This window comes from Sarcophilus harrisii, chromosome 3 (genome assembly GCF_902635505.1).
Source record: "Sarcophilus harrisii chromosome 3, mSarHar1.11, whole genome shotgun sequence".
NCBI classification, from domain to species: domain Eukaryota; kingdom Metazoa; phylum Chordata; class Mammalia; order Dasyuromorphia; family Dasyuridae; genus Sarcophilus; species Sarcophilus harrisii.
This window is the reverse complement of record NC_045428.1, coordinates 50,535,997-50,561,432: the sequence shown is the minus strand read 5'-3', so window position 1 is coordinate 50,561,432 and position 25,436 is coordinate 50,535,997. Positions and strand designations below refer to the sequence as shown.

Here is a 25,436-nt window from a genome sequence, read left to right as displayed (position 1 = left end):
GGAGCACAAAAGGGAGCACATGCCCACAGTGGCAGCATGTAGGGCATTGATATGCACTGCAAGTAGTAAGGAGATCCCATGGTTGGGGTTCCAAGATACAATGGGGAATGAGGGAGATGAGAACAATGGTCAAAAAAGAATGGTAATTTGGTGTCAGCTTGGAAGAACATCCCTGATGAAATGTTCTAAAGTGATTTCAATACTGAAATTCTAACATCTCCACGGGCCAAATAACATAAAACTCTGAAGTAGAGCTCAGATGGCAAAGCAGTAGGAAGAAGTACAGCTAGCTCTGCCCTTTCCCCTACCCTTCAACTCCTCCAAGTATATCTAAAGGGAGCTAAGATGGTGGAGTACAGAAAGCTACTTACCCCAATGTTTCCCTCTAAACTACTTTAAAATAATGATTCAAGTCAAAATTTGGAGTGGCAGTGCCAATAAAAGTCAGAGTGAGACATTCTTCCAGCCCTAGACAACAGATAAGGTTAGAAAGAGATTTATGACACAGAGGAGGAGATTGTCCTGGAGCCCACCCACATGAATGAAACTCCAGCTAGGAGTGGGTGGTAGTAACAAAGGCAGCAGCAGTCCTGAGCAGGAGCTCTCACAACAGAGACAGTAAGGGGACATGGCAAAGAGAAAGATATGTAACCTTGTGCCAGTGTTAGATACAGGAGTGGACACTATTTGGCAATTACATTGCCTATATCTACTTCTGGGTGGCTGAAAGGCAGAGGAAAGCATTTTAGGTCAAGAGGGTGCAGCATTAGTCCTTAAGGGTTGTATTATTTCCTGCCCCAAGGGATCAGAGAGCATGAGAAACTAGAATTAAAAATAGCAGTATGAAAAAAGCTGAAACTTGAGACAGATTCTCCACACACACACACCCCCAACACACACACACATTAGGTACAGAATAAAGCATTAACCTAAAGTTCCAAATTAAGAAATAGGATGGAAAAATGAGCAAAACACAAAACAAAAAACCTGATCATAAAAAGCTACTGTGGTGACAAGGAAGATTTAAGACAAAAAATCAGAAGACAAAGACATCAAAGAAAACCTTAGAGAAATATGAACTAGACATAACCCAACAAGAATTTCTAAAAGACCTAAAAAATTATTTTCAAATCAAGCAAGAATGGTAGAAGAAAAATTAAGCAAAGAAATGAAAGGAAGAGAAATTTATGAAAAGATAACTTGATAAAAGAGATGCAAAAAATACTGAAGAAAATATCTTAAAAAGCAGAATTGCACAAACAGAAAAAGAGGTATAAAAACTCACTGAAGAAAATAGTACCTTTAAAAATTAGAGTTGGGTAAGTGGAAACTAATAACTCTTAGGAATGTTAAAAGTCAGATTCCAGAGTTCCTAGATTAAAAAAAAAATACTTCAAACAGCTGGAAAGCAGTCATTCAAATACCTGCAACCACAGTCAGGATTACATAAGATTCCGCAGCTACCATATTAAAACGAGAGGGCTTGGAATATGGTATTCCAGAAGACAAACGAATTGAGATTACAACTAAGAATAACCTTCCTTCAAAAGACAAAATGGATATTCTATGAAATAGAGGATTTTTCAAGCCACCTTGATGAAAAGATCAGAACTGAATAGAAATTCTGCCTTTCAAATATAAGACTCAAGAAACATAAAAAAGTAAATATGAAAGAGAAATCATAAGGGACTCAAGGTTAAACTTTAATTTTTTATACAGGAAGATGATACAGTATCTTCTTAGAATATTATCACTATGGGAGAATAGTTAAAGATTTCTACAAAGAAAGAGGGTATGGGAATGAGTCAATTGGGACTGAGATGATGTAAAAAAAATTGACAGGTAAAAAGGATGGATGCCTGAGGTAGTGGGGGAAGGGAAAGAAAGAATGAGGAAAATTATCTCATATAAAAAAGATATACAAAGAAAAGCTTTTATGGTCAAGGGGAAAATGGGGAGGGGTGTCTGGCAATGTTTAAACTTCACTTATATCTAAATTGGTTCATGCACATTCTCTCTCTCTCTCTCTCTCTCTCTCTCTCTCTCTCTCTCTCTCTCTCTCTCTCTCTCTCTTCCCCTCCTCCCCCAAACAGGGGAGGAAAAGGCAAAGAAGATAAGAAAAAGGTGGAAATAATAAAAGGAAGGGCAGGTAAAAGAGACAAAACAAACTTAAAAGAGGGAGAGGACAAAAAAGAAATAAGGCTAAAGGAATTAAGTAGGATGGAAGGAAATACATAGTAATCATAATTGTGAATGTGAATAGAATGGACCCATCCATAAAACGGAAGAGGACAGCAGAATGTATTACAAACAATAATCAAACAATATGCCATTTACAAGAAACACATATGAAACAGAAAAACATACAGAGTTAAAATAAGAGATTGGAGCAGAATCTATTATGCTTCAGTTGAAGGAAAAAAAGGCAGGAGTAGCAATCATGATCTCACATAAAGCAAAAGCAAAATAGACCTAACTAAAAAGGATAAACAACATATTACTAAAAAGAACTATAGACAACACCAAAATTGAAATCCTGAAAATCAAAGGAGAAATTAAATTTGAAAGTCAAGAAAACAAATTTACCTAATAAAGAAAACTAGGGACTAGTTTTATGAAAAACAAATGAACAGGCAATAAACTAGACAAACCATTGTTAATTTGATTTTAAAAATGAAGAAAAAAAGACCAAATTACTAGCATCAAAAATGAAAAGGGTGAATAAACAACGAATGAAAATGAAATTAAAGCAATTAGATTTTTTTTTGCCCAATTATATGCCAGTAAAACTGACAATGCAAGTGGAGTAGAAGAATATTTACAAGAATATAAACTATCCAGATTAACAGAAAAGGAAATAAATACTTAAATAACTCAAATTTAGAAAAAAGAAATTGAATAAGTCATCAGTGAGAGCAAAACAGAGAAAGAAAACTATAAACCAATTTCTTTAATGAATATTAATGCAAAAATTTTAAATAAAATAACAACAAAGAGATCACAGCATTAAGTCATAGAGTTCATATACTATGATCAGGTGAGATTTATACCAGGAATGCAAGACTGGTTCCACTTAGGAAAACTATCAACATAATTGACCATATCACTTACAATGACAACAAAATAATTTTATGATAGATGTAGAAAAAGCTTTTGACAAACAATAACACCCATTTCTATTAAAAAGATTAGAAGGCACAGGAATCAATGGAGCCTTGTTTAAAATAACAAAAAAAATTGCGTAGAAAACTGGACAGTAGTGGTAGAAACTAGACATAAACCAACACTTCACATTGTATACCAAGATCAAAATGGACATATATTGTAATTAAGTTAGGGGAGCATAGAAAAATATATCTGTCAGATATGGATAAAGGAAGAGTTTATGACTAAACAAAAGATTGACAGGATTAGAAGTAGTAAAAATAGATCACATATTATGAAATTAATTTTTTTTGCATAAACAAAACCAATGCAGTCAAAAACAGAAGGAAAATAAAAAAATGGGGAAAATTTTTTGTAGCAAATATCTCTCATAAAGGTCTCATTACTTAAATATATGGGAAACTGAGCCAAATTTACAAAAAAAAAAAAAAAAAAAAAAAAGAACCATTCCCCAATGGATAAATGGTCAAAGGATATGAAAAAGCAGTTTTCAGAAGAAAAAAATCAAAGCTATCAAGTCACATGAAAAAATGTTCTAAATTACTACTGATTAGAGAAATGCAAATTAAAGTAACTCTGGGACATTACCTCACACCCATCAAATTAGCTAAATGACAGAAAGGAAAATGACAAATGTTGGAAAGGATGTCTAAAAATTGGGACACTAGCGCACTGCTGGTGGAATTATGAACTGGTCCAACCATTTTGGAGAACAATTTGGAATTATGCTCAAAGAACTATAAAACTGCATACCCCTTTGACCCAGCAATACCATACCCAGGTCTGTATCCCAAAAAGATCAAAGAAAAAAGAAAAGAACCTATGTATACAAAAATATTTATAGCAACCCTTTGTGTAGTGGCAAAGAACTGGAAATTATGAGGATGTTCATCAATTGGGTAATGGCTAAATAAGTTGTGGTATATGATTGTGATGGAATTTTATTGTGTTATAAAATGACAAGCAGGATGGTTTCAGAAAAGCCTGAGAAGACTTAGATAACTCATGCAAGGTAAAGTAAGCACAAGAACATTGTACACTGCAACAGCAATAGCGTAAGGATGACCAATTGTGAAATATTTAGCTACTTTGATCAAGACGATGATCTAAGACAATTCTAAAGGGCTCATGATGAAAAATACTATCCACTTTCAGAAAAGAACTGAATCTTTAAATGTAGATTTGGAAGCATCTTTTTTAAAATTTTTCTTTATTTAATTTAATTTTATTTATGTTTTCTTTTGCAGCATGGATAATATATAAATATGTTTCACATGATCTCATGTGTATAATTGAAATCAAAATGCTTTCCATCTCAAGGAGAGGGGAGGGGCAAGAAGGAAATAGAGAACTCAAAATAAAAAAAAAAAAAAAACAACATTCCAAAAAACTTTTTTTTACATGTAATTGGGAAATATTTAACAAAATAAATAAAAAATAATTAAAAACAAAAAATAAACAAATCCAGAAAATGAACCAAAACAATTCCTGATTGGGAAATCCAAGAAAAAATAAAACAGTGAGGTAGTTAGATAGTTTTTTTAAATAATAGCTTTTTATTTTCAAAATATTTGCAGTTTTCAACATTCACCCTTGCAAAACCCTGTCCAAATTTTTCTCCCTCCTTTCTCCCTACCCCCGCCTTCCCTAGATAGCAAGTAATCTAATTTATGTTAATAAGCATGTGCAATTCTACTATACATATTTTTGCAATTATCATGCTGCACAAGAAAAATCAAATCAAAAAGGAAAATAAATAAGAAAACAAAAAAGGTAAAAATACTATATTGTGATCCACACTCAGTCCCCATAGTCCTAGTCCTGTCTCTGGATGCAGATGTCTTTCTCCATCACAAGCCTATTGGAACTGGCCTGAATCACCCCACTGTTGAAAAGAGCCATGTCCATCAGAATTGATCACCAGTCATTCTCCAACTGATGAGCTCAGTTTCCAGTTTCTTATCATTATAAAAAGGGCTGCCACAAACATTTTTGCACATGTGGGTTCCTTTCCCTCCTTTATGATCTCTTTAGGATACAGGCCCAGTAGAGACACTGCTGGATCAAAGGGTATGCACAGTTTGATAGTCCTTTGGGTATACTTTCAAATTGCTCTCCAGAATGTTGACTCAGTTCACAACTCCACCAATAATGTATGGTGTCCCAGTTTTCCCACATTCCTTTCAACATTTGTCATTTTTTCCTGTCATCTTAGCCAATCTGAGAGATGTGTAGTGGTACCTCAGAGTAGTCTTAATTTACATTTCTCTGATCAAAGTGATTTAGAGCATTTTTTCATATGACTAGAAATGGTTTTAATTTCTTCATCTGAAAATTGTATATTTACATCCTTTGACCATTTTATCATTTGGATAATGGTTTGTATTCTTATAAATGTGAGTCAATTCTCCATATATTTTAGAAATGAGGCCTATATCAGAACCCTTATATGAAAAAATTTCCCCAGTTATATGCTTCCCTTCTAAGCTTGTCTGCATTGGTTTTGTTTGTACTGTTAAGGACCATGCCTAAGTGCATTATAAGGAGCGGGTCAATTCTCCTAGAACCTCCACAGCTGTGAACATCTGAAGGCAGTTGTAAAGCAGCCTTTACTAACACAGGTGTTGCTTGTGGACTGGGAAAATAAATTGGAGGCAGAGGGAAAAGAAGAGAGGTCAGAGAATGCAACGGTCTCTCAGTGGGGAGGTCAGAGAACAGCATCTGCCTCTGTCTCCTTGAATTGCCGCCATCCTCTCACAAGAGGAGAAAAAGAAAGTCTACCAGAGATAAAGCTAAGTTACATATTGTGTTCCCAACAATGTACAAAAACTTCTTAACTTAATGTAATCAATATTATCCATTTTGCATTTTATAATATATTCTAGTTCCTCTTTGGCCATAAATTCCTTCTTTCTCCACAGATCCGAGAAGTAGACTATCCTTTGTTCTTCTATTTGCTTATATTATCACTCTTTATGTCTAAATCATGAACCTATTTCAATCTTCTCTTGGTATAGGGTGTGTGGGTCAATGACTAGTTTCTGCCATACTATTTTCCAATATATCCAGCAATTTTTATCAAATAGTGATTTCTTATCCCAGAAGCTGGATCTTTGGGTTTATCAAACACTAGATTACTATAGTCATTTTCTCTTGTGATCTAACCTATTCCACTGATCAACTATTCTATTTTCTTAGCCAATACCAAATGGTTTTGAGATCTTTCTAGTTTCAAGACTTGATCCCTATCAGTATTCCATGTTGCCACACTAATAACAAAAACAATAAAATCATATCAATAGGTACAATTAAAACTTTTAACAAAATTCAACACAAGTTTATTTGTATCCTGCAATTCTGTGAAGTTGCTCATTGTTTCTAATAGTTTTTAGTTGATTCTCTGGGATTCTCTAAGTATAACATCATATCATCTGCAAAAAGTGATAATTTTGTTTCCTCATTGCCTACTCTAATTTCTTTAATTTCTGTTGTTTCTCATTGCTAAAAACTACCATTTTTAGTACAAATATTGAATAGTAAAGGTGAAAGAGGGCAACCTTGTTTTGGTAATAGATATTCTTAACTCCATCCTTATTATTCTCCTGTTTTAACTTCCAGATAACTATTTCTTGTTCTATTCTTTCAAATTCCAAAAGATTCTATAAAGAGCTTTTATTCAAAGTACTTCTGAAGAAACACCAGTCAACATCCTGTTTGATTACTATCAAAATGGTAATTGGTAGCAGCATTCAAAATCTTTAATTTGGATTAAAATTAAAATGCATTTTATGATCAGTTTGAAGATTTACTTACTCAAATTTTGGGCCCATTTTATGGCAGTACCAGTATCTGCTGCATTGCCTTCAGCCAAACATACTACTTCTGGACCAATCTTCCAACCAATTAATGGATAGAAACCTTACAAAGAAAAATAAGTGCAAGTTATACAATATTTAATACACAATTCCATTTCAGAGACATTCTAAAATGGGATAATTCAGTCATCTTAAAATGAAGACTTCTACAGTATCTGATTATTTCCTTTTTTTTTCTTTTTCTTTTTATTTAATAGCCTTTATTTACAGGATATATGCATGGGTAACTTTACAGCATTAACAATTGCCAAACCTCTTGTTCCAATTTTTCACCTCTTACCCCCCCACCCCCTTCCCTAGATGGCAGGATGACCAGTAGATGTTAAATATATTAAAATATAAATTAGATACACAATAACTATACATGACCAAAACGTTATTTTGCTGTACAAAAAGAATCAGACTCTGAAATATTGTACAATTAGCTTGTGAAGGAAATCAAAAATGCAGGTGTGCATAAATAGTATCTGATTATTTCCAAACAAATACTATACTAAGTAAAATCCAAAGTTATTTTGAGACAAGTTTACTAGAGAAATGAGTATTCAATTTAATTCTGTCAACATTAAGTATCTACTATATACAAGGTACTTCAGATACAAAGACCAAAAAAACCGAAAAAACCCCAAACCAAAAAAACCAACAGTCCTTGACAGCAAAGATATTCATGGGGATAAAAAAATGCAGAGAAAGGAGGAAGGAGGCAGCTAAGGACAGGATTTGTGAACGAATTGGCATGTGAATGGAGCCTCAAAGAAATTTAGGATGGTAGTAGGAAAGAGTAAACAATAAGTCCATTCCAGGTTTGTGGATTTGTCTGGTAAAAGCTCCAAGGCAAGGGCCAAAATACCAAGTCTGGGAAACAGTAACTTGGTCTGGAACTAAGATTGCATGAAGAGGAATAATGTGAAACAAGTACAGAAAGTTAAAATGAAACCAGACTCTAAAAAGGCTTTCAATGTTGGACTGGACCTAATCCTAATTCTGGTGGATTGGATGAATTCTAATCATTAATGGTTGACTGTTCCAAAGGCAAAACCCCCTAATAAATCACTAGAAATTCAATCATAAAAAGAGAAACCTGTTACAGAACATTAAATATATTTTTTATCTATCCTGTATATACTGTTTGTACATAGTTTGCATGTTGTCTTCTCCCATTAGACTATTAGCTTCTTGAAAGCAGACCAGTTTTTGCCTTTTTTGTGTCATCCATGCTTAGCACAGGGTCTGGCACAATAAGCGCTAGTTAATTTTGACTTAAGGCACATTTAGTTAGATGTTTAAACCAGAGTTTCCAGTATTATTCAAATATGTGTCCCATATTTCTGAAATAATAATGAAATTATATTTTACATAAGTACACATAAATAGAAGGCAAAGAAAAACAACACAATGGGAGTTGGTTCACTATTAGTTGGTACTATTGATTCAACTTAAACAGAGAAGATACTCAGTGACCTTGTTATGAAAAGCCAATAGAAAATAACACAAATGTCAGCAAGAGAAAGATTTGTTCAAGTTTTCTTAAGAGATGTGGTTTTATTCATAATAAACAACAGAAAAGAGTTTTCCCGTTTACCTCCCACAGTCTGTTGAAGGTTGGTTCCAGTATTAATATCCAAAAAAGTCCCTGTTCCCATAGTCAACTTCACATCTCCTCTCTGAAAGCAGCATTCCCCAAACATGGCTGCCTGCTGGTCAGCAACCTATATCAATTACCAAAAAATAAAAATCTATTGACCCAACTCAGTTTAAAGATTTTAGATCACATCTCATCAGACATCTTACTTTTCAAAGTACATTTAGAAAAATCTATCCAGGGACAACTAGGTGGTACAGTGGATAGAGCACCGGCCCTGAAGTCGAGAGAACCTTTCAAATCTGGCCTCAGACACTTAATACTTCCTAGCTGTGTGACCCTGGGCAAGTCACTTAACCCTCAGCTTCAGCAAAAAAAAAAAAAAAAAAAAGAAAGAAAGAAAGAAAGAAAGAAAAATCTATTCAAAAGTAATGAAAGTATAATTCACTTTAGGGCTAGAAATTTATTTAGTTGATTCTTATATATAGTTGTTTATGGGCCCTTTCCACTAAAGGTCAAAGGCCTTAAAAATACTTAAGCCTCCATATATCATGTAAAAGAATCTCCTAGGGGAAAAAAAAAAAAAAAAAAAAGAATCTCCTGACTATAGCTGGGCCACAATGGTGGAGACGACACAGAGTTAGTGAAGTTGGCTCTTGTCCACTGCACAGACTTGTGATTTAACTTTAGGAATTTGACCACTCAAAAGAACTTGGCCTGTATTGTGAGTATACTGCCACCAGGTGGTGTTAGAAGTCTTCTTGGTTTAATTTAAACCACGAGGGCTAATCTGTATGCTTTACATTAGATACCAGGAGAAAATATGAATTTTTAGACTTAAAAAAATTTAAATTTAAATTTAAAATTTATAATAGGAATTTAATTTTAAAAATGTAATATTCCTTCTTATCAATCTCGATTTTCTAAATGATTTAATATAACACTACTTTTATCTCTAGACTTAATTTGCATCTTTCTAAATTACCCTGAATTACTCTATTGAACAAAACTAAAACAGACAAGAAAAATAAGGAAACAATGCCTTATACTATTTTTCTTTATCCATAAGGGGATGTTGGGATCAAAAGAGATAGAGAAGTTTTTGTTAGTTGGTATGGTTTCTTCCCATCACTATCATAAATGTTGGGTTAATGAGAATCAAATAAGTATTTTTATTTGCATTTTGATCAACTAAAAAATCCATGTTACTTCCTTTAATTATACACCTCTTTTCCATCTAACAGAAGTAGATAATAACAATGCATAAAATATCTCCCTCGTGATTATTATTCCCTCTTATAGTACATAGTCATTTTTCAGTCATATCTAACTCTTTGTGACCCTATTTAGGGTTTTCTCAGCAAAGATAGTGGAGTGATTTCCCATTTCCTTCTCCAGCTCATTTTATAGATGAGGAAACTGAAGCAAACAAGGTGATGTGACTTGCCCAGGGTCACACAGCCAGTGAGTATGTGAGGCCAGAGTTGAACTCAGGATGATGCTATCACTTTCAGGTTTCATTTGGGTTTTTTACAGCCTGCTACAATTGTATAGGAATGAGTATTTCCATTTTTATAGAAGAGGAAACTATGGCTCAGAGAGGTTGTGACCTTGTCAAAGGTCTTGCAGAACCAGAATCAGACTCCAAGGCGGGGCTTTTTCTCCTAGGTGAAAACTGCTGTCTAAAGAAAAAAGAACCTTTTCCTCTAGCAGTGGCTGCTGAGCAAGTTAAGGCAATAAGCAATATCTAGGGAAAACTTTAGCTCAAACAGAAAACATCAAATACCAGGTCCCTCAAAAAAAAAAAAAAAAAAAAAAGCAAATTTAATTAAAGAACCATATCCCTATTGAAAAAACCCTTTCTAAACAAAATGTTCTATATACAGCATGAAAAGAGATTACAAAAGATTTCAAAGACTGAGGCATTTATTCAAATTGTCTGGACCTTCCTTTCAGGAGGACTTAGGACCATTTGTCAGTGAACATTTTTTGACCACTTTATAGTCGGGGAAGTTGTTTACCCCATAATTAGTTTTGGCTATTTCTGGAAATTAACTTATTTTATTCCACAAAGGACAGCTCTTAAATTCGCTACTCACCAAGGCCACAATCGGTATAGATGCTCCAAGGATTTCTTTATCCACTGATCCAAAGTTGTGACTTAAGTAAAATGAGTTTTTAAATTAGTCATTAGTTCCTTTAAAAATATGAATTTAAGATTCTAACAACCAACTTTAGTTTAGCTCTAAATGTGAGGCAATCAGTAGCACAGAGGTTTATTGAAATTTGATTTAAACTCACATTTAAATATAATTTAAGAAAAATGCATTAGTATATAGTACTATATGTAGTATACATATTTACAAATCAAAAGAAAAATCCTACATTATTTCTCCCTTTTCCAAGAAAGTAAAATGGATTAAAAGATTTTTTTTGTTGTTGTTGCTTTTTATATCTGAGGCTTATACCTTGTATCTTTCACAGGAGGTAGCATAGTGATTGGTATCGAAAGCAGGGAGGTAAGGATTCCACTCCAACACATCTGAACACAAAAAAAACTTTTTAAGAATCAAAGCTGATTTACTTAATAATTCAGCTCTCTTTTACTTTACTTTTTACATATTTTTTACAATATCTTTATTTCTAAGCCTTTCCCTTCCCAATCTTCAAACAATTTAACCATTCTTTTAAAAGGTAAAAAAAACAAAACAAAACAAACAAACAAAAAAACAAAGCAGCTCAGCAAACTAATTGGTAGTTCTAACTGACAATATGCATGATATTTTATATCTATTTCTTAAGATATTTTCAGGAGAAATGGAGATGCATTTTTTGAACTAGCTTTCAAAGACACAAAAGATTTCTACCTGATATGGGTCAAAAATTCCAGTTGTACTAGCATTTGAAAAGTCTGTAGCATATTCAGAACCTGTATTTATGATAAAAAATAAGATATTTAGTTTACAAAGAAAATGAAGACAAATTCAAGGTTTAATTATATGTAGACCTATATCCATACTTTTACTATTAATTTATTGGGATGCAAAGACTTAGAAGCAGTTCCCTATCTCAAGAAGCTTAAACTGGTTTCGCTTGCTTATTTGTAACTTGAGACTCTGAAGAGAGGGTCTAGAATGGGGAAGGAAATAGCTAATGCTACCACCCATGTTTCTTTATGTGCAGTTGTATTTCAAATTTCATTTTTTTTGAATCATCACTTCATCATGTTAGTCTTACCTTTTGTGAGTTTATACAACAGCCAAGTATCAATAGTTCCAAAGCAACAATTTTCTTCTGCAGCTGCTTTTTGTACCTAGAAAACCAAAAGTGCAAAATTACATTTAATAAAAAGTTAGAGGTACAGATTTTAATATGCTAGTCTATGCCAAAAAGAAAAAATAGCCAAACTCTTTTTAAACATGGTTTAAGAATTATTTGTTAATGTGAATATTAAAATACTAAAAATTAAAATGAAAGGAATGGTTTGCAAATAGGAAATTAAAGACTGTTATAATAATAAAGTATCAATAAAACTGAATCAGACAAATGATATGTTCCTACAAATGATGTGTTTAGTTTTTCAGAAAGAAGACACTATACAAATACAAAATAACAAAAATTTCAAATTATCAAATGATTATGAATCATTATAAATCTACTAAGCATAGAGGGGAGAACGTGACATTCTTGTAGTCCAGGAGTTTACAATCTTGGAAAGGTAAGACAGGAATATAGGAAACAAGACAGAAAAGAATTGAGAGTAAAATATAAGATAGAGGCGATAAATCCTACAGAATACCAAGAAGGGATCAGTGGACATAAGTAATCAGGGAATTTTTGTGGAAGACATGGTAATTAAATTTGCTCTTGAAATATGCAAATATATAGATATGTAGGCACAAAGGAGCAGAGAAGACTTTCCTTAGAGATAAAGTGAACAAAGGATAAGGAACTCTCTTTATATAAAACTTAAGGCAAAACCTTCTTCCTAAGTATAAATTACAAACGTGTTTGCTTTGTACAAACATGTATAAAAATCTCTCAGATTTACTTCAGTTTAGCTTACCGAAACATAATATAAAACTTTAGCATACGTACAAAGATCAGATTTATTTCTGACACCACATCTGCCCACATAAAAAGGCGAGAATTATAACTACTACAAGTATACTCTGTTTGAAAAGATCTTAATTATAAATGAATCATAAATATGAATGGCCTCCAGTCACTATCCCCAAAATGTCTCCTAAAGAAGTTGCCACTACCTGAGAGTAAATACTCTCAAAAGAATTCCATAACTGTTTTTTGAAAACTCAGCTCTTCTAAGATAACAATCCTTCTGTCCAGTCTTTGACTTTAATCCATCAGATCCAAATATAAGAATAAGGCAGTAAGCCCAAAGCCTCTGACACTTTTGTCTCTACCCTACAGAGTCCTGGAGGCCCTCTTAAACTGTATTCCCATCTTGAAAAGGCCACATGAGTCAAGAAAACCAATAATAAAATGACCTTGGGAGCTAGGTATCCATAAGGGAACATTGGATAGGGAAGAGAAAAGCAAAGTCACATAATAGGTAAATATGTGAGTTTTTAAAAGGAAAAGATCATACAATCTTTTCACTATATGGAAAGGAGGGGAAATATTCTGACCTATATACATTTACACTTGGTGTCTATCTCAATGGGAAAATCAAAAAAGTGATAGAAAGGTCTAACTGTCTGACTCGTACTATTTTAGTTTTGCTTATCTTGAATCTTCATTACCCTTTTTGTAGTGTAAAAAAAAAAAAAAAAAAAAAAAAAAAAGGCAGCAGCATTTACTGAGATGCCCAACATGTAGGCTATTTCACCCTCTAAAACGAGAGTTTTTAACTAGGGGCCCATAAGCTTAGTTTTTTTTCCTTTTATTATTTTGAGAACTAATTTTCAATATAACTAGGTTTTTAAATGTATTTTTATGCATTTAAAAGCATTATTCTGAGGAATCTATGGGTTTGCCAGTATGCCTAAGGGGTTCATGACACAAAATAAAGATGAGATCCTCAGTAACTGGGTACAGTTGTCAGAAAGGGCTGGAGCATTGATGGAATCATTCCCTCTGGCAAGCATGGAGGGGCACTGATGGGGATCAGTTTAGCCTTGTAGTCCCACCACCCCCTGTGGAGGTCATCAAAAATTATGTTAAATCCCTGAGGTTAAATTTCCCCTATAAATCTGTTCCTGGGCCATCTCTGTTGAATCCCTCTTGAGTAGGTATAGCCCACCACAGCATTCTGCCTTGTGATATCTTTCCCCTTCCCCTTCTCCCATGTCTCATGGTGTCTTTCTCCTTCTCATAGCTAACTCACTCTCTTACAATGCCATATCCCTTTTAAGATTTAGCCTGCAAGCTGAGGGCATGCTCCAACTTCAAGGGGGTGTCCCCTTTCTCCTGACTAATTGCAAGCTCTACTAGGAAACTTGATTTTTCCATCATTAATTGTTAAAAACCTTTTCCTTGCTATGTGCTCTCCCAACTCTATTTTATATTTACAACTCCGGGTGTCTATGATCTCTCTTCATTTTGTCTGTAACCTCTTCTCCTAAATAAACCTATTTTTGTTAAAGAAAATAGCCATTGCTTATATCCCAAAGAAATCTTAAAGAAGGGAAAGGGGCACGAATATTTGTGGCAGCCCTCTTTGTAGTGACCAGAAACTGGAAACTGAGTGGATGCCCATTAATTGGAGAATGTCTGAATAAATTGTGGTATATGAATATTATGGAATATTATTGCTCTGTAAGAAATGACCAGCAGGATGATTTCAGAAAGACCTGGAGAGACTTACATGAATTGATGCTTAGTGAAATGAGCAGGACCAGGAAATCATTATATACTTCAACAACAATACTATATGATGATCAATTCTGATGGATGTGGCCATCTCCAGCAATGAGATGAACCAAATCAGTTCCAATAGAGCAGTAATGAATTGAACCAGCTATACCCACTGAAAGAACTCTGGGAGATGATTATGAACCATTACATAGAATTCCCAATCCCTCTATCTTTGTCCGCCTGCATTTTTTATTTCTTTTCCAGGCTAATAGTACATTATTTCAAAATCCAATTCTTTTTGTACAGCAAAATAACTGTTTGGACATGTACACTTATATTGTATTCAATTTATACTTTAACATATTTAACATGTATTGGTCAACCTGCCATCTGAGGGAGGGGGTGGGGGGAAGGAGGGGAAAAACTGGAACAAAAGGTTTGGCAATTGTCAATGCTGTAAAATTACCTATGCATATAACTTGTAAATAAAAAGCTATTAAAAAAAAAAAGAAAAAAGAAAAAAGCCATTGTGAATTCTTCATATGACTGAATCCCAATATTTGGGGACTACGTCAATCTTAATATTTGGTGCTCTCCTAAAGCACATCATTTGGTGCCTACAACCACATCAATAAGATTAAAGATCTTTGTCTAGGAAGCTTGATAGGTCCAGAAGGAGCTTCATGGCTGCCTGGGCCACTGAAGAGATTGGGCAGATACGTTGTAGCCACACAATTCACCCTCCTGCCCCTGCCTTGCTCACTAGATGTATTTCTGGATGGAAATGAGGGAGATTATGTAAACCCATGCCAAGTTATTCTTGTTTAGTGTCCTTTTAGCCTTCCCATGTTTGGTTAAGTAGACCTTTTTTTTTCTTTTAAACATGTCATGATCTAGAAGCATCTCATGTGGTTCCAATCTCAAAATCTGAATTAAGAATGGCCTAAATTTCACCTAAACACCTGCATAATGTTTCCTTAGAAAATTGCATTCTGAATTAAAAACAGCTAAATTGCTAGAGAATTTAAGAATACAACCTTTACTACAGATTGCTTTATATATAGATTATTTAAAGAAAATATTTTTGGCAGGATTTTTTAACTAATATAATTCATGGTTTGTTTGTTTGTTTGTTTTTTCCTCTAGCAGTTTTTTCCTTTCTGATTTGTTTTTGGAAGGAGGATGGAGTGGCAATAGAAGACACAAGAATTCTGTATAAACATATTAGCTCTTTATAGCCAAGTGTTAATCTGTATTGAATGTTTATTAAAATGATGCTTTTTCAAATTTAAAGATTAAACCTTTGTTAAAGAATGTTTAAAACTCTCAGCAATTGGCCATATCAAAATATCAAAGGAATCTAATCTTGTTTATGACTTCAATCAAAGGCATCCTAATTTGCATTTTGTATAATATATATATATATATATATTTTATTATTATTATAGCTTTTTATTTACAAGATATATGCATAGGTAATTTTTCAGCATTGACAATTGCAAAACCTTCTGTTCCAACTTTTCCCCTCCTTCCTCCCACTGCCTCTCCCAGATGGCAGGTTGACCAATACATGTTCAATATGTTAAAGTATATGTTAAATACAATATATGTATACGTGTCCATACAGTTATTTTGCTTTGTACAATATATTCTTTTTTTTTAATATAAATATTTTATTTTATTTTATTTTTTTAATTTAATAACCCTTTTATTTACAGGTTATATGCATGGGTAACTTTACAGCATTAACAATTGCCAAACCTCTTGTTCCAATTTTTCACCTCTTACCCCCCATCCCCTCCCCCAGATGGCAGGATGACCAGTAGATGTTAAATATATTAAAATATAAATTAGATACACAATAATGTACAATATATTCTTAAATTGATTATGGAAGACAGAATTTCACCTTATGTAATTTTATCCCTAAATAACCAGAACTAAAAGGTTAAATTTCTGGTTCCTAGTAGTTATCTATAATGTTAATTTGGTAACTGATCAAATACTAACTTGTTATAATGATTGTATCATGGTCTAGTAATGCCAAACTCATTTAATTTTCATCTCCTAAAAAAATAGCATTGTAAACTTCCTGAGGGCACTGATTTATATATCTCTATATTTCCTACTGGACTCAATACAATAACATGTGAATAATCAGTGTTTGAACAAAAGCTACTTCCCTCCTCATACATAATTTCTTTGTAAGGAACACACACACACACACACACACACACACACACACACACACACTGACACCACAAAGTAACAACACAGATTATTCGCTGCACTCAAGAAACTTGAGAGAAGTCCTGTAATAGCCACTGTGGGAAATGTGATAAGGATTCAGTCCATCAGGGAAGAATAAAAGGATTGCCATGCAATTGTGAAGGATCAGTTGAGATTAGGAAACATGAATTGGTAGTAAAATCAGTCAGCATGGTTTCATATCCTCCCCTCTAGCAGTATTTTGTGATTCTGGGGTAGAAGTAGAAAAACAAGTTTCTGGGGGTGAATCACTTTTGAAAAAGAATAGAAACAAACAGAAGGAAAATGGGACAAAAGATTAAAGGATGGAGTATAATGAATAGCTGAACAGGTTAACCACAGTAAAAAAAAATTGTGAAGGTAGAAAAATGAGGTTACAATAGGGCGATGATCTAAGAAAGCTGATAAAGATTAAGGGCCAGATCTGGGTCATTGTAAAGCTGAAGATCAGGTTTGGAAGAAAGAAGGCAAAGTGACAAGTGAAAGGCCAGGAAGTTACAAATGGAGAAGTGAGCTTGGAAGAACTTAGAGATGGCATACAGAGACCGAGTTCACAGGACTTGAGAAAGTCAGCAATAATCATTAATAAATTTACTGAGTGCCAACTAGTTTAAGAACATCTTGAACTTTTCTCTACATACCTGACTAGCATGTAATGAGGCACAGAGTACATCTTGTCTTTGATCTTTATTGCTGATGTAGAATTTGGATCTGAGTCTCAAAAATGCTTTAAAAGGGGAACAAAAAACAGACGTGCCCAAGTTCCTATCCCAATTCTATGATAAAAAAATAGGTTTTACCTATATAACTGAATTAAGACTTTTATACCTTGAAATGTTTCCTCCCCAAAGTCCCATCTTGCTCCTCTTAACCTCCCCCTCCCCCATCACCACAACTTGTTCTTACCTCCTTCAAGTTCTGTAAAATCCAGGCCAATCTCAAACACACTTGCTGAGTTGTAAAAGTGTATAAACTGGCACCTAAAAGTCGTTTACTTCGAGTGAAAAAGTGAAGTATTTTGGTGGAACTCTGTATTAGCTGTTTAACAAAAAAGAATACATTTTAAAAGTAGGTATTTAACTATATTTTTAGAAAATTAGGCTAATTACACAAGGGAGTACAAACATAATTTCTTTAAACTATTCAGAAACATGGTTTGCTCTCCTTATGTACTCAAATTGCTCTCCTTATGTACTCAATCAACTTTTTAGAAAAATTATCTCAATAAAGAGAAATGAGCATGAACAGAAAGCTAAAATGCTGCATTGCCTAATTCAGATTTGTTTACCATGGCCAGAGATCCTAGCACAAATCCAAGTCCTCTTGCCTGGTCAGATTATTTCTGACTGAAATTCTATGTTTAGTCTCTTCGATCCAACTCCAAGTGGTGAATTTTGTCCTGGAGTCCCCAGATAAGTGCAGGTCTATGGGCAGGTCTATGGGCAACATTGGGGGCACTTAATTCTCTTCTGGGGTTTCAAGAACATGATTACAAATGGGGCTGTTAGTTGGTCTCACATTGGAGATAAGGAATAGGGACAGGGATTGCATCTTCAAATGGAAGAATTTAAATATAATATGTGTGCAACCATCAACCAAAAGGGATGACATTATAGCCACACTAAGACTTTTCACTGTCATGGGGAATTCCCTGATGAGGAAACTATCAAGGATGGTCAGCATCTTCTCAGAAGCTTACAATCTTCAAGAGTTGCCCATAGCTGATTGAGGCCAGTTCCAATGATCTTGTGATGAAGAGAGCCAGAGAGAGGATTGTGGAACTGAGTGTGGACCACAACATAGCATTTTCACTCTTTTTGTTGTTTGCTTGAATTTTTTTCCTTTTTGATCTGATTTTTCTTGTGCAACAAGATAATTGTATAAATGTTTACATATATTGGATTTAACATATATTCTAACATGTTTAACATATATTGGATTTCCTGCCATCTAGGGGAGGGGTGGGGGAAAGGAGGGGAAAATTTGGAACACAAGGTTTTACAAGGGCCAATGTTGAAAAATTATCCGTGCATACATTTTGAAAATAAAAAGCTTTAATAAAAATACACTTTCAAAATAAAATAAAGTTGCCCATAGCACTTAAGAGTTTTTAAATGACTTGTTCAGGATCACACAGTTGGTCTGTGACAAGAAGCAGCACATAAACCCAAGACTTCCTGGCACCAAGGCCATCTCACTTTCTACTATGCTGCCTCTGCTGAAGAATAACATTTAAAATGTGTTCATTTTACTTAAACTTTCACATCCTGGCTTCAAATCAAATCTATGACTTGAAACCCTGAGAACATTGTGAAACCAAACACACTTTTTAAAAAGTGCTTCCTAAACTTCTTCTCAATTCAAAACACTGGAATATATATGGAAAAAGTTGGATTAATACTAAGCTGGGATGAAGGTATCTGATTACAGACTAGGAAGTAAAATAATTCTAAATCTTCTACAATTTCACTCTTAAGATAAATTTTAGTCCAGCTTGATCAGAATATCAAGAATGAAAAAAGTATCTTCTTACAGGTTCAGGCTCACTTCTCAATAGTCTGATTCTTTTTTTTTTTTTTTTTTTAAAGCCCAGATCAGGGGCTTATGTAAAATTTAAGACAAGTTGGAGATTCATGAGACAAAAATCAGTTCAATCAATTCAAATGTCCTTATGAAAGAGAATTCACCATCATCACACAAATAATTGAGCTAAAAACTAATGGAACTTACATGGTGAAAAAGGATTGCATTGCTTCCCAAACTGTTAAAACACACCAAATTGAAAGAACACACTAAACAAAGCTAATTTCTTCGCCCTTGTTCTTTGCCCTGTTTGGCTGTGGGGTTCGTACTTTCCCCAGAGAATTAAGAAATTATAAACAATAGGGATCTGAAATATTATTCCTTCCATCTTTTTGCTCACTGATAAACAGACTCAAAAGGCTCTCCACAGGAAGAATTTAAATATAGGAGGTATGCATTCATTAGCCAAAATATCTAAGTGATGAGGAAGTTGGTAACACATCTTGCCAAGGATCAGAAAAAAAAAAAAATAAAACTGCAGAAAAACTTCATGTTGTCGATTAAGTCAAGTGTATCATAAGAACTCATATGATCTCAAGGGACAGCCAGACCATCTCCCTAGCTCATTTAAGAACCTTCCCCTTACCTTGTATGGTATAGTATTCCCAACAAGGAGTCATCCAACTCCAGCTCAACTACCTTCAATGATGACTAAAAACAAATAACACTCTACTACTCCCTACTGAGGAAGAGTCTGTTTTCTGACAATGGAGGATTTTATCGATGAATACTAGGAAGTACCATATGCACAGCAATATTATAGAAACAGAAACACAGACTAATCAAATGACATATGTACCCATAGAAAAAACAAGAAATTGAATCTACCAACAAAACCACAAAGAAGAGATCAAACTACAAAAAAAAATCTGAAAGTGAGAATACCTGCTAATGGGAAGGAATTTTCAGGAAGAAGAAATGAACATAAGCAAAAAGACCATCAGAAACTTATATGCCCAAAATCACAAGTCAGATAATAAAGAGCCAGGGAAATTTTATGAAAAAATTCTATAAGATTTTCCAAACCAAGTCAGCACATATGATACTCAATAACATCAATGAGGGTACAGAGTAGGAAACACTGGAAAATGATTCAGGATTAAGATGAAAGAAGTCAAAGCCTTTATATATAGAAGAAATTTCTTGCCAATATAACATTAATACTTTCTTCAAAGAGAAAGTAGGCATCAGTTAGTTGATAAGCAATTATTAGTGCCTATTCAGTACCAGTAATAGTGCTAAGTACTAGAGATACTAAAAGAGAAAAGTAAAAATAGTTCTTGCCCTTAGAAGGTCTTACCTTTTAATTGGAAGGTACTGAACACAGTGAATACTGTCCAAAATCATGAAAAAATGAAATTGGCACATTTTCAAAAAGCAAAATAACGAAAATTTGTTGATGAGGAAAGCATTTTTAAAACACCTGGCTGTGAGTACTCAGATCATAGACTAGTTTGAGAAAATGGTCAAAACAATATCAAATTAAAAGAACAAATGTGAGAAGACTTTATGACTATAAAGCTCAATCTTGACCTATTTAAGTAAGTTGCTGATGTCAAAATGGGAAAAATATACATAGGTGCTGATGATCACAACCTTTTATAGAAGTCTGAGTGATGTATAGAAGCCAAAGAGATCCAAAGAAGCCAGAAACTGCCTCAGTCAGCAAATATTTGATTTCTTTAAAAAGGAGAGATAGCATGACCAAAGGTCACACTGGTTTAAAATGCAAATTCATAAGAAAAACAATAAGAAGAAATATAAAGGTATAGAGCATAACACCTCACAAAATAGCAAAACTGTGGAAATCATGCAGTCCTCCTCCATTCCCCACTCCTATGACAGATGAAATGCAACAAGATTGACAATTTCTCCAATGACGTTTTAATCACTGAAGACAGTGGAATCACTGCATTCAGATGAACAACTCAGTCCTTGTACCATATGAAGTAGTGGAAATGGCACTGAATGAGAAAGCCAAGAAGAAAGTCTGGACCAGAATAACTACACAATCAAGAAATTTATGAAAGAAGCAACAATCTTGAAAATACGGAGAAAAAGTTCTCATCAAACCACACTGGGAGGGGAGAGACAAAAGGATGTTGGCAGCCCAGCGCATTGAGCTTAATCTAATAAAATGAATTCAAAAGGGATAAATGTCAAGTCTCACACTCGGGTGCCAAAAATATCATCTTTACAAGTGAATGGGAGAGGTGTGGTTACAGTGGTTCCCAAGAAAGATCTGTGTCTTTGAGAGGATCTCAAGTTTAACATAATGTATTGAGGATGACACAGCAGACAGAAAAAAACTAGTCCCCATTGAGAAGAACAACTCCCAGGTAGAAAAGAAGGGGAAATCCTCCTTGAACATCTCATCTGGAATATTCTGTTCTGATCTGAGTATTGGAATTGAAGGACACTGGTAATACGGAGAAGGCCTTGAGGATGGTGGTGAGGACCTCAGATGGATAGTGAAGGACCTTGAGTGCAAGTTCTGGGAGGATGGCTGAGGAAGTGGAAGCTCTAGTCAAGTCTATAAAGGGCTTTTCTATAGAGGAGGTCTTACATTGTTCTTGGGTTCTTCCTCCTTAAAGGCCATCAAGTAGCCAGCCACTTATTATGTTTTACCATAGATTCAGGAGTTAAATACAGTTGAATTAGATGGCTGCTGAGGTCCACTCCAACCCTGACATCTTCTGACTTTGTTTTTCTTATACTTTACTCTTCTCCACAGGTATTATACAATCCAACTGCTCTCACTTAAAAGGGGCCCAGCTGCCCTGGCCTAGAGGGGCTCAGATGAATGCTAATAAACTGCTTCTGCGTTGGCTATCTCTATCTCCTATGGCTGTGAGCTTCCCAGCTTCAAGTAAGATGAAGCTCAACTTCCCCTTTCCAGAGAAAGCCGTTCCTTGTCCTGAAGCTAATAATTTGCCACTCTCTGTAGCCTCAGCAATTAGCATAAGGCCAGACACATAGTGAGCACTTACTAAAATGTTTGTTGGCTAACTGACTCTGAAAGTGTATTGTGCTGTCAATGATCCCAAGCAGCATTGATATAAACTTTTCCGGCTCTCAATATTCTCTTAGCTACATAACTGTGAACTGTGCAACATTATCACCCAAAGAACTTGCAAGTGACCTAAAGTAAAATGGAGAGATGCCCAGCGGGTCTAAATAGGCTGTAGTATGAGAACAAGTTGTGAAGTTTGCCTGCAAAAACAACCTAAGAAATGTCATCTGTGAAATGTATGATCAAAAAAGGGATTGAATCATGGAATAGAATAAGGACCTAGGTAACCAAGGTGTGGGATGGTACCAGTGAGATGTTAAGAGACCAAGAAGAAGTCCTACAGTTCTGATTAGGTCCTCAAGGAAGGACTGGGGAGAAAAAAAAGGATGAGAATTACCGAAGGAGGAGCAGAGAGCAGAAGGAGCAGCCTAGCCTGGTGAACTGTGCTAAAATCATGGGTCTTTATTTTCACCAACCTTTGGTCTCCTCTGCAATTCCATGTATTTTATTTTATGTAACGTCATTCTTTAGTCCATGGGCTTTCCCAGACTGCTGCCACAGGGAATCCATGACACACTAAAACTAAAGAAGTTTTAAAGTTACTGCATTTACTGCAGCTATAAAAGAGGCACAGTTTATGCTGTGAAGAGTATAGTGAAAACATCCTTTAAAATGGGTCAGCCTTTCCCTAGGTTTTAATAATATTTGAGAATAAGCAAATGTACTAGCTGCATCTTATAGCAAAAGGAGTTGAATCATACAAGATAAGGACTGGATTACCTTCAACAGAAAAGAATTATTCCAGGATTTCACAAGTGCAGTAGCTCTTAGGTCTTGCCAACTTATGAAGTTGTGAAAATGATTTCCTGTTTTCCTAAGAAATAAAGTAGTATTTTAAGAGTCATTACAAAATCAAGTGTATCTTGTTAGAAACCACACAAAGGGTCTATTACAAAAGGAAAAAAAATTCCAACTGTAGAACTTAAAAGTCATTTCAATTTCAATGTCAAAATTACTAAAATAATTATTTTGCATGTCATGTGATAATTTTTTATAACTAAAGCCTTATAAAAGCTTCCCTTCCCTTATAAACCAAGATCTTAAAAAAGGTTCAACTGATTATACAAAAAGTAATTCCTTCTTTATTGATTTACAAACCATTGTTAAAAAAGATAAATTCCCTTTCAATGTTGGCTTTATACATTTAGAAGCCAAGAGGATAAAAATGTTTTCTTTCTTCGCAGTTCCTATCTTTATACATATTAAACAACCTGGAACTCTGTGACCCAGAGACTAAAAGATACAGATAAATGTTCTCTGTGGCCCCTCTCTTGTTCTTCCTGGCTTGCAGGGCTGAATTCTGTTTTTTGAAAAAAAAAAAAAAAAGTTCACATCCATATTTAGCTATTGGAGAGCTACCATATCTCAAATCACTATGGTTTCTTCCAATGGCTGTGCTATATTTCAGAATGCTCTTAGAAGTCTGTTCATACCTTCCTTTATACAAGCATTCTCCACTAGTGTTGCTGGGTCCAAAAGAATGTGGCATTCTGTGAAATTCTGTTATGTGAAAGTGGTTACTTCTAGAGAAATGATGTTAAACATTTTACTTTATCTGTCTGTTGCGTTTACTTATTAAGATACACCTTTCCCCCAATAAAATGTAAAGAAAAAGATAGGAACTGTTTCATTTGCTCTTATAATTGCAGTATGATACCTAACACACCATAGGTGTTTAACAAATGCCTGATTAATTATAAATTATATTAATCCGAATGACATCATACCCAAATTTTGCTTATTAAATATCATGTTCTTGTAAAATTGTATGATCTATATATTTCATTAATTATGATTCATATGCTAATAGATTTGAGAGCTGGAATGCATCTTGGAAGTTGTTTAATCTTCCATACTAGCTTAGAAGATCCATGAGGATAAGAATGCTCTGAAACAGAGGAGGAACAAAACTCACAAGCAAAGATTTTTCAGAAACCAGCTGAACTACAAGATGTCCTCCAAGCAAAAATATACCTTTATTCTAGGGAATATCTTTACTTAACATGTAAAAGGTGCAGATCAAATTAACTACACTAAATAAGCATTCAGTCTTCAAAGTAATTGGGCTTAAAGTTTTACGATTTGAGGGTTTGGGGAGGCTGAGATGAAGGAGAACCTATGATTTCACAGCTCAGAAAATTTCAGAAGTTTTTGCTGCTAATGCATATCTGCAGCTACTTAGCAACCAGTAATTCAAGCATTTATTATATACCTCTTCTGGGTCAGGAATTGTGTTATATATTTGGGATAGAATGGAAACCCTGAGTTTGCACTCAGAAAGCTGCCTAAGATACTGAGCAGTCAGGTGACTTCATATATATATCAAAAGGATCCCTAAGGATCCTAGATCTCCCAGAGGGTGATGCCTGAGCAGAGTGTTAAGCTCTTAAGCAATAGCTGTCGAGAACAAACACTTGTAGAGTCAAGGAAACAGGAACTGACTGACTTGTAAACTGCTCCCTACAATGGCAAGAGGGGAACATGAGAACCAGCCAGCTATGGTTCTGAGCCATGAACTTTTCTATAGTGTCCAGCTCTTCTTAGTATCTCTGAAAAAAAAATTAACCAAAAGCACTTTCTGTTAGTCTGAGAGACTGGTCTTTGGTTCAACTGGCCGTTCAACTGGCCCTTCACTGGCTTTTCTGCAGGGGTTGCTTAGTATTGGTTGAGCAATGCTTGGCCATTAGCATTCAGCTAGGACCAGGCCGGAGAAATGGCATAACTTAAAAGTGGGTTTTGGTTTTCACAGATTTTATAACAGTGATTTCCACATTAATTTGAGCATGGGACATTTATGGGCTGAAATAGATTGATGGAACTCACAAATGTTAGCCTAAGAGTTCTAAGGGTATAGCCCAAGAAATTCTGGGGCAAAAGAGAAGAAATTAAATATATTTTCCTAACACTCAAATTCTACATGTACTTTCAATATATGCATAATTTCAGAGTTAATATTTTAGTGGAAAAAATTTTTGTTAGAATAACAAAGTATCAGGCAGAGTTTGATAGATGAGTCTGGGAAATAGTGCTTTATATGTTCTAAGACTGAAAGGCAACGTATTTTTGCTTTGAG

The 25,436-nt window shown here is 34.5% G+C and overlaps 1 protein-coding gene across 2 annotated transcripts in view; it reads right to left on the bottom strand.

Moving 5' to 3' along the window:
- Positions 1-25,436, bottom strand: part of GK5 (glycerol kinase 5) — a 58,967-nt gene that overhangs the window by 11,484 nt on the left and 22,047 nt on the right. For both annotated transcript variants that reach the window (XM_031957825.1, XM_031957826.1), the window contains 8 exons: positions 23,084-23,177; positions 17,614-17,745; positions 11,860-11,935; positions 11,490-11,551; positions 11,091-11,164; positions 10,722-10,782; positions 8,623-8,749; positions 6,979-7,083 (listed from right to left, as the gene is read on the bottom strand). In XM_031957825.1, coding sequence (XP_031813685.1) covers positions 6,979-7,083; positions 8,623-8,749; positions 10,722-10,782; positions 11,091-11,164; positions 11,490-11,551; positions 11,860-11,935; positions 17,614-17,745; positions 23,084-23,177 — 731 coding nt within the window. The remainder of the gene's footprint in view (positions 1-6,978; positions 7,084-8,622; positions 8,750-10,721; positions 10,783-11,090; positions 11,165-11,489; positions 11,552-11,859; positions 11,936-17,613; positions 17,746-23,083; positions 23,178-25,436) is intronic.